At 34.9% G+C, this 12,801-nt stretch overlaps 1 protein-coding gene across 3 annotated transcripts in view; it reads left to right on the forward strand.

The window, feature by feature from the left end:
- DCDC1 (doublecortin domain containing 1) overlaps nucleotides 1-12,801 on the forward strand; it is a 515,544-nt gene that overhangs the window by 224,588 nt on the left and 278,155 nt on the right. For 2 of the 3 annotated variants that reach the window (XM_054441511.2, XM_063671024.1), the window contains 2 exons: nucleotides 454-546; nucleotides 10,294-10,464. In XM_054441511.2, the coding sequence (XP_054297486.1) occupies nucleotides 454-546; nucleotides 10,294-10,464 (264 nt within the window). The remainder of the gene's footprint in view (nucleotides 1-453; nucleotides 547-10,293; nucleotides 10,465-12,801) is intronic. The other variant, XM_054441510.2, reaches the window with a different exon arrangement.

The raw sequence follows: 12,801 nt of genomic DNA on the forward strand, positions 1-12,801 counted from the left end.
TATTATAAATGATTTAGCATCATTCTAGACTGTTGAACTGATACTTTTGGTTTATGTCATCGACTTCTTATCCCGACATAACAGCGAACAATTTACTCCCTACGCATAACGAAAGGATTTAATAGAAATATTAACCTAATTTTTTTAAAAAAGTTGCTGTGTCCATTTTAATGAAATGCTTTATAAAAGTACTCATCAGTGTCTAACACCTGCAGTTAAGGACACTCTTGCCCTAAGTCCTCTTTAGTAATCCTGAAAACAATAAAAGATTGAAAGTAAAAGATTCAGTTTGTTAAATGTTTTAAATATAAAAATGAAATTCAGAGTTTATTTTCATGTGTCAGCGAAATTAATATCAAATCACATTCATGATTATGCTTAACTACTTGTTTGAATAAATGTTGCTATTAGGTGTCAATAGATACCTGCTTTCATGCTGTTTATTTTTTCTAGTTGAACCTGGTCATGAATGAACAGAAGGAGAAAATTACAGAAAAAGTCATTCTTTCAATGACAGCAAAAGAACACCATAAGGAACAAGAAGAAGTAAGGAAATAACTTTGTAAACTGTATTTTAAAACTGCAATGAGGGCCAGGCACAGTGGCTTACGCCTGTAATCCCCGCACTTTGGGAGGCCGAGGTGGGCAGATCACAATGTCAGGAGTTTGAGACCAGCCTGACCAACATGGTGAAACCCCATCTCTACTAAAAATACAAAAATTAGCCGGGCATGGTGGCAGGCACCTGTAATCCCAGCTACTCAGGAGGCTGAGGCAGGAGAATTGCTTGAACCCGGGAGGCAGAGGTTGCAGTGAGCAGAGATTGCGCCACTGCACTCCAGCCTGGGCAACAGCGAGACTCCGTAAAAAAACAAACAAAACAAAACAAAACAAAAACAAACAAACAAAAACCTGCAATGAACACTAATTTTAAAACGAAGATAAATTTTACTTTGAGTCTTATAGTAAATCAACTCTTGTTAACTGAAAACAACTTATGATAGAAACAAAGTGATCACAACCGGGTATCATTTTATTGATATAGACAGCATGAAAAATAATTGTATGCTTGAAAGAATAAATCAAAGTATAATTTTCTGAAAAAAGTTTCATGAATATTTTCTCATAAATTTTCTAAATTAGTAAATTGTTACATGCAATTTGAAACTGGAAGTTATAAAACCTACCAACATAGGAAAAACAAAAATTTTTTGAATTTTTGATAAATACTATATCTTGCTGTTACATCTGGTTTTCTAAGAATAGAGTTATTGTTCTGAATTTTAGAAATACTAACAAAGTTATTTTTTTATCAAGGGCAAACTATAGTTTACAAATGTTAAGCCTAAGTGAGCTAATCAGAAGATTCTGTAGGCAATATTGTAATGAGGAACAATATTATTATTAAAGCAAACCTTCTTCTCTTCAAAGCTCATGCTGTGAAGTTGACAGCATAGTCCATAAATGAAATAATACAAAATTGGTGTTAGACAAAAGGGGAAAATGATTTTCATGTCATTTCCTGGAGTGCAGAAGCATTTAATCTTTCTAAGGAAAGAATGTGAATTTTCTAATTTCTATGTACCACTGTCAGTAAAAATCCAAAGTAACTTCAGAAATAAGATAATGTGAATACTTTAAAAATAAATTTTTCATATTTTTTTTGATATTTTGGTAAATAAATGCATTCAAGCTTCAGGGTTTTGGTATGTCGTATCATTATGATTTCATCTTCCTTACTAACCATGTGTTTTGTAATAGATGAACAGGTAGCATGCACCAAATTTTCCTGTGTAAATTCTACTCTTACATTGGAGACCACATTAGTATTTGGGACACACTTGTCTGGTATTAAAAACTATATTGTAAAAATCGATTAGCCATCTCAGTAGATAATATTTCATAAGGAAAATTAAACCATTTCTAAAATGTAATAAATAGCAATTACACAGATTTAAATTATAGTTCTGACTCATTCTCCTGAATATTAACAAGTTACAAGACTAGGTTGTTAATTATAAATTTGAAAAAATATCATTCTCTGTGTGTTTGAAAAATGTTTTACCAGAATTGGAGAATTTAATTACATTTTCACAGTAAGTTAAAAGTGAATCTACCATTTATCTTGGAAACTTTGGGAAATGCAAAGAAGTCTCTCTAGATTAATTAGTATAATTAAAATAATATCTATAGCAATACCAATTATCATCAGAGATTAAATAGAAAATATTGTAAAAGAATGACAGATTATTTTCCTTTTAAACATTGTAATTATTTTGCCTTTTGATATTTTATGCAAAATTAAAATTTCAATGACTAAAAACTTGAAGTGGCCTTGGAAAATGATCAGTATAGCAAATACGTAATTTTAAATCTTACCTTGTTAGCAACATTGGAAATCAAAATTATCTTTTCTGGAAAATCTAATGGCAATTATGTTTATTTGGTGTTTCTTCTTTGTTATCATCATCTTTATTTTTTTTAGCACTATATATTTCAGTGTACTTCTTACACAATGCCTTATTTAGTCATATATTTCCTTTTTCAGCTCTGGCTCAAAAAGTCTTTTGCTTACTTCAAAAATCAAATACACAGCGAGGAGAATACATATTCATGTATGTGTATGTTCGTGTGTGTGTACATCTGATACTTTCTAAATATATTCCATAGCCTCTGAAGATAATTTCTGTGTGATTACTTGGAAAGTGATTATATTAATCTGAATGTGTAAGTTCTAACTTTTTGTTAGAAAAAATCTAAAAGACTCTTTTTGGAAAAGTCCTTGTTACCACCAACATAACTCTCTTGCCAGGTGAGTTATGAACCATTTAAAATGCCACTATTTTCAGTTGTTTCTTATCCCTTGAGTGGACGAGAAAGTTAGACTGTTGAATAGCTTAAAAAACTTTTGATTAGAAAAAGTCTAAAACTTTTAGGGCTAAAACATCAAGTCTAATCAACATACAGAGAAAGGAAATCCTGATGGAAAAGAGAAAGGAAAAATTTGGTGGTGAAATTACTTCAATATTTTTCCTATGATTTGTATACAAATACATTCCTAGACAATTCTCAAAACCCAAATTAAACATCATAAAATCTGAGATTTAGATCTTCCACTGCCTACAGTTTTATCTTAAAATCTTGTTTTATTTCACATAATTTTTCCACATGAAATTTGGGAGTAACAGTAATGTATGCATCATAAAACCACTTTGAGGTGATGATATATGTTAAAGTACATTAAGCTTTTTTTAAATTTAAAAAAAAAAATTTTATTTTAGAGATAGGCTCTCTCTCTGTTACCTAGACTGGAATGAAGCAGTGTGATCATAGCTCACTGCAGCCTTGAACTCCTGGGCTCAAGTGATCCTCTTGCTTCAGCCTCCTGAGTAGCTGGGACTTTAGGCATGTACCACCATGCCCAGCTCATTTAAAAATTTTTTTGTAGAGATAGGGTCTTGCTATGTTGCCCAGGCTGGTCTTGAACTCCTGGCCTCAAGTGATCCCCTCACCTTGGCTTCCCAAAGTGCTGGGATTACAGAGGTGAGCCACTGTGCCCAGCCACATTAAGCCTTTTGGGAATTTGCATATGACTTATTATTATCACTATAAAAGTGCATTGTAGGTACCAAGATGACATTAAATGAGTAGAATGTTATTAGAAGAAATGCCTATGAGAGAAAATGGAGAGAGCACTGGATAAGGCTGAGAAATCTGTCAGACTGAAATGCAGGCCTGACCCCAAATGAGGGAGGAAAGGAAGGTTGGGTGAAAACATCCTGGACCACTGTGAAGTCTAAAGATTTGGCAAAACTGTTGGTGGACTTTTGAGCCAAATTTGGCCATCAGAGGAGTCCTGTGACTCTCAGGGATAGACCTGCCTTAGTATCCTCAGACATTGCTGCCAACCTGGGGATGGATTTCAGAGCACAGTAGATGGGACCCATGGTCACTTATGCTCTTGCAGTTAGAGGTCTATGAGACACAGTGTCATAGGTGTCCCCATAGGTATAGTTGACATCATCCTTGTTGCTATCAACATACCCCATTGCCAGAAGAGTTATGAAGACATTGAAGTTGTCTGTTTTCAGTTGTTCCTTCTCCCGTGAGTGGATGGGGATGTTAGATTGTTGAATAGGCCTACAAGCAGCACATAAGGTACCTCTGGCTGAAAATAGGGTAGATCTACCTCCAATACGTTTCCCATCTCAGAAGGTTTCTAGGAAGCTATTAAAAATTTGATAGTATTTGGGCCAGGCGTGGTGGCTCACACCTGTAGTCCCAGCACTTTGGGAGGCTGAAGCAGGCAGATCACTTGAGAACAGGGGTTCGAGACCAGCCTGGCCAAGATAGTGAAACCAATCTTTACTAAAAATACAAAAATTAGCTGAGCATGGTGGTGCATGCCTGTAATCCCAGCTACTCAGGAGGCTGAGGCAGGAGAATCGCTTGAACCCGGGAGGTAGAGGTTGCAGTTAGCCGAGTTCGTGCCACTGCACTCCAGCCTGGGCGACAGAGTGAGACTCTGGGTCAAAAAACAAAAACAAAAACAAAAAAACCCCACAAAAATTTGGTAGTATTTGAAGTGCTGGCAATAAGAGGTGCTACACACTTCAGATTTCCTGGTTAGTTACACCCAGCTCAACTTCCAAATCAAGAGATAGTTCACTTTACTCTCAGGCTCCCATGTTTTTTCCAATCTTCATTCAACAAATTAGAGTTCTGTTTCCTTCTTACCCCTTAAAACATTGTATTATTGGCCCTGAAACCAAGAAGAGATTTTAGGCAGTTTAAAATACTAATTTTATTTCACTGCCTCCTTTCTGGTTCATCTTAAATATGCTGTTAATTAGAAAGTTTTCTGATCTTAAATTGAAGTGCTGACCTGGCTTTGAGACCATTCCGTGTGTTACATGCCTAGATGACGTTCCTAGTATAGAGGCTGCCACCGTTTGTGCTGATTTCAAGTGACAGTTCTGTGCAAAGTGCTCTGGAGTTCTCCTTAATAACATGGGTGGATTCAAGCCCACACAGAATTCAGGCTGACAGCTGAACTCATCACTAGAAAAACCAGGAGCTCCACAAAGAGTCATTAATAATAGCCAATGTACAGTATTCACAATGTATGGCTCAGAAATGCATAGCTTCAACATGTCTGCTTTTGAAGACTGATTATAAACAGAATAACACTTTGCTCTGACTATAAATCATCTTGAGAATTTAATTGAATTCAAAGGTTGCATGCATACACCATACAAACATGATCAAACTGCCCTACATGTTATGCAAAAACCTGTCTGTATGTTTATAGACATGTGCATATTTGTATTCTTTCAGAAGTTTGGATTTGTTTTCTCACCAGAATATTCAATATTTTTTTGCTACCTTCTGCTTATTTGTCACTCTCCCAAATTCTGTACAAGTGTCACTTCCGTGCTGCATTTCCATGGAGAATGAAGAGTAGAATGTGTAGGCTTTCTACTGCACAATGAGATGGTGCATTTTTTCAACATATGCATACGTAAGCCTTCTTTTGTGAATGGGACTGATAGGGTCAGATAATGTTTAAAGGGAAAGGCTTTATGTCTCTCAGGCCTCTATGTTTCCACATGGATGCCCCCACACACACATAGATTGAATTATGAACAGACCCATTAATGCTGGGATCACAAAAGGTCAAGTTTTGTCTTCTTTTACCCCTATTCACATTGCCTTTGTAGAGGAAAAAAAAAGGATTTGAAAAAAAAAAAAGATTCATGATGAAGAATTTTAAAGAACATTTTCCCCCTTTTAGCAATATCTGTGATTTGGGGACAAAAATCATATTATGTAAAATAATTTAGGAGTATTATATTACCTACCTGATTTTAGTATATGAGTTATTTCATGTGTAGAGTTGTCTTTTAGGATGACATGTTATCATAATAACTGAGAACAAAACGTAACACTTTGGGGATAAAAGACCTTATGAATATGTAAAGTAACATAAAGTTTGAGTAAAACTGAATGGAAACATTACCAAAATGTCAGTGACAGGATTCTTGATATATTTTCTCCTGTGTTTAAGATATGTTAATCTTTGCTAGATACCTTGAGAGTTTTAAGTTATTTTTTAAAATCAGGTGATAATTGGTGTAATTTTGTTTCATATATGTTAACAGATTATCCTGGAGCCAATAAAAATAGTAGAGAAGGTTTCTGAAGCAACCAAAAATCTACACCAGATGAAACTTTTAAGACTTTAGCCAATAGCCCTTTAGAGTGCAAATGACATCATCAATTGTATGGTTGGTTGATTTTTGATGTCACATGAAATCACCTATCAGTGAAAGGCTATGGATGGTGACAGTAAAACCAGTCATGTATAAAAATGCCCTCAAATCAAAGTCTGAGTTTCCTCCCTTTTTTTGGTGTGTGACTTGCTATAGCACAAGGTGCAGTACATGAAATTATAGAGAACATTATGATTGACTAGTGAAATACAGTGCATGATACTCAGTAGACTTTAAAGACTGCATAACATTGTATCTTCCTAAATCACATGATGCTGGAGATAGGTTCAGAGAGGACCAGTATTTTTCAGAAATGGAGTCCTTCTATTTAGGGCCTTTGGTTCTTGGATTTTAATTTCATCAGATAACCATAAATGCAAGCCACCTGTCCTGTATTGGTCTTTAGCTTCAAGGATGCTATACACTATTATCCATCGTTTTTTAAGGATAATACTGCTGGAGGGTAGTATGATCTGGTGGTGAAGATGAGGCTGAAAGCATAGACTAATACTGGATCATTTATCATTTCCATATTTTAAATGTTACAACTTCCTTGTAGAATTAACAGTACTATGGAAAGCATGGAAATTCATTCCAAAAAGTAAGAAAAGAAGGATAACGAGAGAAACCTGCCACTGGATTTTATAGCCTATAAACACCATTCTTTTCTTTTTCACATCTTCTTTCTCTTTCTTCCCTTCTCATTTCCCCCAATCACCTTCTCCTTTAACTTCTTCCCTCCTTTTCTTTTCTTTTTCTTTTCGTTAATTTTGTTTTCTTTATCTCATTTTCTTTTTCTGTTTCCCTTAGGATTCCTCCTGACCTCCCTGTATTGTCTCTGCCTTCCATTCCCATGATATCCAAAGTTTTGTCCAAATTTCACTGGCATGAGGGACTTCCTTATGAATAGATAATAGAAATTTCTAGACTCTCATTTGAATTTACAGTTAAGGGCTGACTCTTAGTAACCCACTATATAACTTATGTAGGATTGTAGGGATTTAGTAGAATGCAATGTGTTTATCAGCTTTTGGTAGATTGTGCTGTATGAGTCAAGGAGCCCAATAGCTGAGTGACTTAAAACAAGTATTCATTTTTTGCTCACTTTACATGTTGGCTACAGGTTGTTTGTGGCTCTCACCAGTATGTCTTTCTCAGTCTGGGATACGGCTTGAAGGAGCAGTTTCTACTGGGACATTACTGTTTTCATGGGGTGGGGTGGGCAGGCGGAAGAGAGCAATGGCAGAACTGCACAATGGTTCTTAAAGCTTCTGCTAAGAAGTGGCATATATTACTTCTGTTCATATTTCATTGGCCAAAGCAAATCACATAGGAATTCTGATGTCACATATATGTCACATATAATACTAATAGAATTATTAGTAAAGAATGAACAATAGACAGCTGACTTTGATTAAGTGCCAGATGGTAATATCCAGGTACTAAGTGCTGGAAGGTCTGCTAGAGGAAGTGGGACTTCTGATGAGTAGACTTGGATATAAGAGAGGAATGAGTCATAAAACTATGGCCTAGGCATCAAGGGACATACACTTTAATTTCAGTGCCAGTATTAATTATCTGAGTATCCTCGGCAAATTAACTTTTCTGGGATGGAATTTCCTCATTTGTGAGATCAGAGTGTTGGGTTAAACCTTATCTAACTTATGATACTTTAGAAATGGAAGGGATGTGTGTATGTGTGTGCAAGGGGACAGTGAGAAGAGACATTTGGTTAGAGGAGAGGGGTCTGATGGGAATATGAGCCATAAAGCCAGGTGGGGATCAGATTATAAAGGGTCTTAGAATCTTGAATACCAAGCTCAAGAATCTGAGGGAGCAACTAGGTGGTTTAATATACTTTTCAAGGTGGATGAATTTGGTGGAGGTGGCCTAATGGCATGGAGGGGAAGAGATAGGAACAGGGAGACCACTTAGTAGGTATTTTGTTAATCCAAACTGGGGAGGGGGATGAGGGGATTGAGGGCTATTACTTATAAGAAATGAAAGAATGGATGTGACATATACATATTTAGAAGAGGGATCTGCAAAATATAGCCCTGGGGACAAATCTAGCCTGCAGCTTATTATTATTATTTTTTGTAAATAAATTTTTATTTCAACACAGCCATGCCCATTCATTTACATATTGTCTGTGTCTGTTTTCCAAATACAACTGTGGGGTTAGATAATTTTGACAGATACCTTATGGCCTACAAAGCCAAAAATATTTACTATGTGACCCTTTTTAAAACAAGTTTGCCAACACTTTATTTAGAAGAAAGGATTATTTAAATGGAGTAGACAATTTATTACATAGGGACAAATAAGAGAGATATGGGAAACGAAAGCAAAATAGGAATCATTTTAAGTTAACTTGTTTCTATGCATGTAACGCTTGTAAAGGTCTTGGTAAAAGTCAAATGTAATTGAAATTTATATGTATACATATACATATAAACTTGAACTAAATACGCAGAGTAGATAATACATATTTAAGTCATATGAGTAATAGTGCACACTGGCTGTCACTAACTTCTCTGAATGCTCTGTAGAAGGGATAGAAATAATGAATTTAACATCCAAATTAGAATATAGACTGGGGCAAACACCATATTTTTAGCTGACAGAGAAGTGGATGAGATGTAAGTACAGGGAAGACTCTTGGAGAAGGATTTTCCATTTTATCTGTGAACACTGAAATGAGCTGTGGGATCTATACAGCAAATAGTTTGGAATTTCTGACTTCCTCATGTGGAATAGCGATAGAGATAGAAAAGATAGACCAAGAAATAAAAAATTAAAACTTGTTATGCAGAAAACACCTAGATTTTAAAAAGGAAACACTATAAAAATATACCAGTACATTGGCCACTTATTATAGGTTAGACAGTGGGCTCTCCATTTTTTCATCTCATTTAATTATCAATATGTAAAGCCAGTGTTATTCTTCATTTATAGACAAAGATTTTATTACCTATGCAAAGTCTCCCAGTCAGTAAGTGATGAAGCCAGGATTTTAACCCACGTTTTCGATGTCAATGCTCTATTCAAACTTATTCATAATTCTAAATGGGTCTAATTTGTTTACTTTGAAGAATCACAGATGAGGTAGATTTCTGTTTTTCATCTCTTATGGTCACTACCATAATATCAACCAGTGTTTATGTGAGATTCTAGCCTACTAGAGAGAATATAAGTTTACATAAAACAGTGAAGAGTCAAAGAATGGTAATGATTCTTAATTTGTAAACTATGTGGGTTAAAATGTTAACTACTGCTATTAATAATCCACAAGTAAGGCTCATATGTCTGTCTAAAATATACCAAGTAGAAGTTTAGAAATTTAAAAATCAAGGTTACAGAATCCTTAGCCTTTGGTGTTTCTGGAAAAACTATATGTTTTATTTTGTTAATATATATTTAAAATATTTTTCAGAACAGAGCATTGTCTTTGAAGTTATATACATTTTAGAAAATTTTATCTATGGAATGTGGGAAAAAGTATTGGAATATTTGGGAGGAAGATAATAGGTTAATTTTAAAGGTCAACAAAATGATAATTTAATATATATATTGAAAATTTAAATGTTACACGTAATAAAATAAAATATTCTAAAAAGGAAGATACATGTAGTGAAATGAAATGTTTGGTGGTAGTTTACATATATTGGATTATTTAAAGTCCTAGGAGGGTTTTATTTTATTAAACAATTTAAAAGTCCTTTGCAAACTTGTCAAATGTATATGTTTGTTTTCATATCCAGAGATATTTTTCATTCAACAATTGTAAAGAGCTACCTCTCCCATATTACTGAAGTGAAAATGTTAGACATTTTTTCATAAATAAAAGTAGATGTAGGAATGTATATCTCTTTCATTTTTTTTACTTGAGGATGGATCTGTACTCAAATTCTTGTATTGAAGTCATTTTCCCTCCATCAAGCTAGGTACTCAAAAATCTAATAGGTGTGACATCAACAATTACTTCTCGCTAACAACTCTTGTAATTTAACCCCTTCAGGTGAGCAGGCTGATTGATGAATTGAAGACAGCTATCAAAAGCAACAGAGGTCATCTCTGTAAACTTGGCCCCCAATTACAGGCTGAGCAGGAGCAATTCTCCTCTTATGTCTACCAACACATTAAAAGCCTTCCAGCAAACATGCTTGTCCCAGGAGGCCTGCAGCTCAAGGTGGGTGTCATTCTGTGCCTCTCATTGGATTCAGCCAGAGCGGAAGCATCATTCTGCTCCATTTGAAGACACTTATAACAATGCCACTTAACTTGAATTTCTTTTAATGTTGTCTTCCTCAAACTGGTAATTTTACAAGTGGTAATATTATTGTTCAGGAAATAGATTTTAAAAGAAAATACCTAGAGATCTTTTAAATGTGTATTTATAAGCTTTAACTAGTTTTCAATTCAGAAAAGTAATTGTAATGAGGAATTTAATCATGTGAACATTTGCATACTTTTCCAAAAAACAAATTTTTCACAATGGTCATGGTATATTTCAGTTTCTAAAAATAACATTTGGAGAAATGGGCAAGCTTTAATAGTTGACAGACAGTGGCAATAGAAATTGAAGGTGAAAGGCCAGGTGACTGATTGATGTTCAAACTACATTTCCAAGGAAAAGGATCTGTATTGGATAAGTGTGACACATGCCTGAGTTCACTTGGTAAAATCAATACTTAAGAATATACTGGGAAAAAAAGGTGAATTGGTTATTTGTCAGGACAAGATCGCTAAATGTCCTCCACTGCTTTGCTATTGCATCTTTGAGAGAGATGAAAAACAACTCATACTTGGCTAAAGTGGTTTTGGTACTAAAAGCTTAGGGAATTTAAATACTTTTGATTTTCATAGCAGACATTCCACGTTAAGTTTGTCAAGTTAATATTGTCCTATAATTTCATATCCTGCATTTCAAGAGATTGTAGTTAGTAAAATTTGAATTACTCAAAGTATGGCCTATTTCCATTTAAGAAATGGTTACTACAACTCGTCATTTCCTTTTGATTATTTTTATGGGTATGTGATAACATTAGAAGTAAATTATATTTTGATCAACCTTCATCTCTGCAATTCCTCTTTCTTAATATTGTTTTACTCCACAAGTAACATTAGAAACATTATATTTTTGACCTATAACATTTCTTTTAATGACATTCTCGTGTGTATTTTGAGTGAGAACGTTACAATGTAAAAATGGACTTTTTGGGAAATGTAATTTCATGTTAAACATGATAATTTATTTCTCATAGTCTGCTAGTCAGCTAAGGGTTTAGGAAGTGATGTTCAAGACATCAAGGTCAAGGGTTTCTATAGTGCAGTAGCATTGTTCTTTTCCAGGTTTTTGACTTGATTACAAATCCATTCTGCAATTTTGCAAAGTACTTGCTATTGATTAAGAGAGAAACCAGGTGAGGGAGAGTGGTTGTTTTCTAGAAGGATGCAGCTGCTAAGAAAAAAATAAAAAGGGAGGGGGAAGTGTAGTTGCTTTAATTGCATTCATCCTATTCATTTGTATCAGCAGCTACTCATATGAACTACAGTGTGAGTTGGGGGAAAAAAGTGGTTTTTTTCCCCTCAAGTTCACTGCTTATTTCTGAAGAATTTCTATCACTTATACATATTAGCACATGGGCTGGGTAGCAAATATTTAACTTTAGGATCAGAATTGTCTCTCTCATATATACTCTCTTTTTGGAATTTTATTTTAATTTTTAATTTTTTTTTAAGTTCTAGGGCACATGTGCAGGATGTGCAGGTTTGTTACATAGGTAAATGTGTGCCATAGTGATTTCCTGCACTTATCAACCCATCACTTACGTATTAAGTCCAGCATACATCAGCTCTTTTCCCTAATGCTCTACCCCCCACCCAACTGCCCCTGATGGGCCCCAGTGTGTGTTGATCCCCTCCCTATGTCCATGTGTTCTCATTATTCATCTCTGACTTATAAGTGAGAATAGACAGTGTTTGGTTTTCTGTTCCTCAGTTAGTTTGCTGAGGATAATGGCTTCCAGCTTCATCCATATGCCTGCAAAGGACATGATCTCATTCCTTTTCATGGCTGCATAGTATTCCATGGTGTGTATGTAGCACATTTTCCTTATCCAGTCTATCATTGGTGCACATTTGGGTTGATTCCATGTATTTGCTATTGTAAATGGTGTTGCAATGAACATACACATGCATGTATCTTTATAAGAGAATGATTTATATTCCTTTAGCTATATACCCAGTAATGAGATGCTGGATCAAATGGTACTTCCAGTTCTAATCTTTGAGGAATCACCACACTGTCTTCCACAATGGTTGAACTAATTTACATTCCCACTAACAGTGTAAAAGTGTTCCTATTTCTTTGCAACCTTGCCAGCACCTGTTTTTTCTTGACTTTTTAATAATCACCATTCTGACGGGCATGAGATGGCATCTTATTGTGGTTTTGATTTGCATTTCTCTAACGATCAGTGATGTTAAGCTTTTTTTCATATGTTTATTGGCCACATGTACGTCT

This window comes from Pongo pygmaeus, chromosome 9 (genome assembly GCF_028885625.2).
Source record: "Pongo pygmaeus isolate AG05252 chromosome 9, NHGRI_mPonPyg2-v2.0_pri, whole genome shotgun sequence".
In the NCBI taxonomy this organism is placed as follows: domain Eukaryota; kingdom Metazoa; phylum Chordata; class Mammalia; order Primates; family Hominidae; genus Pongo; species Pongo pygmaeus.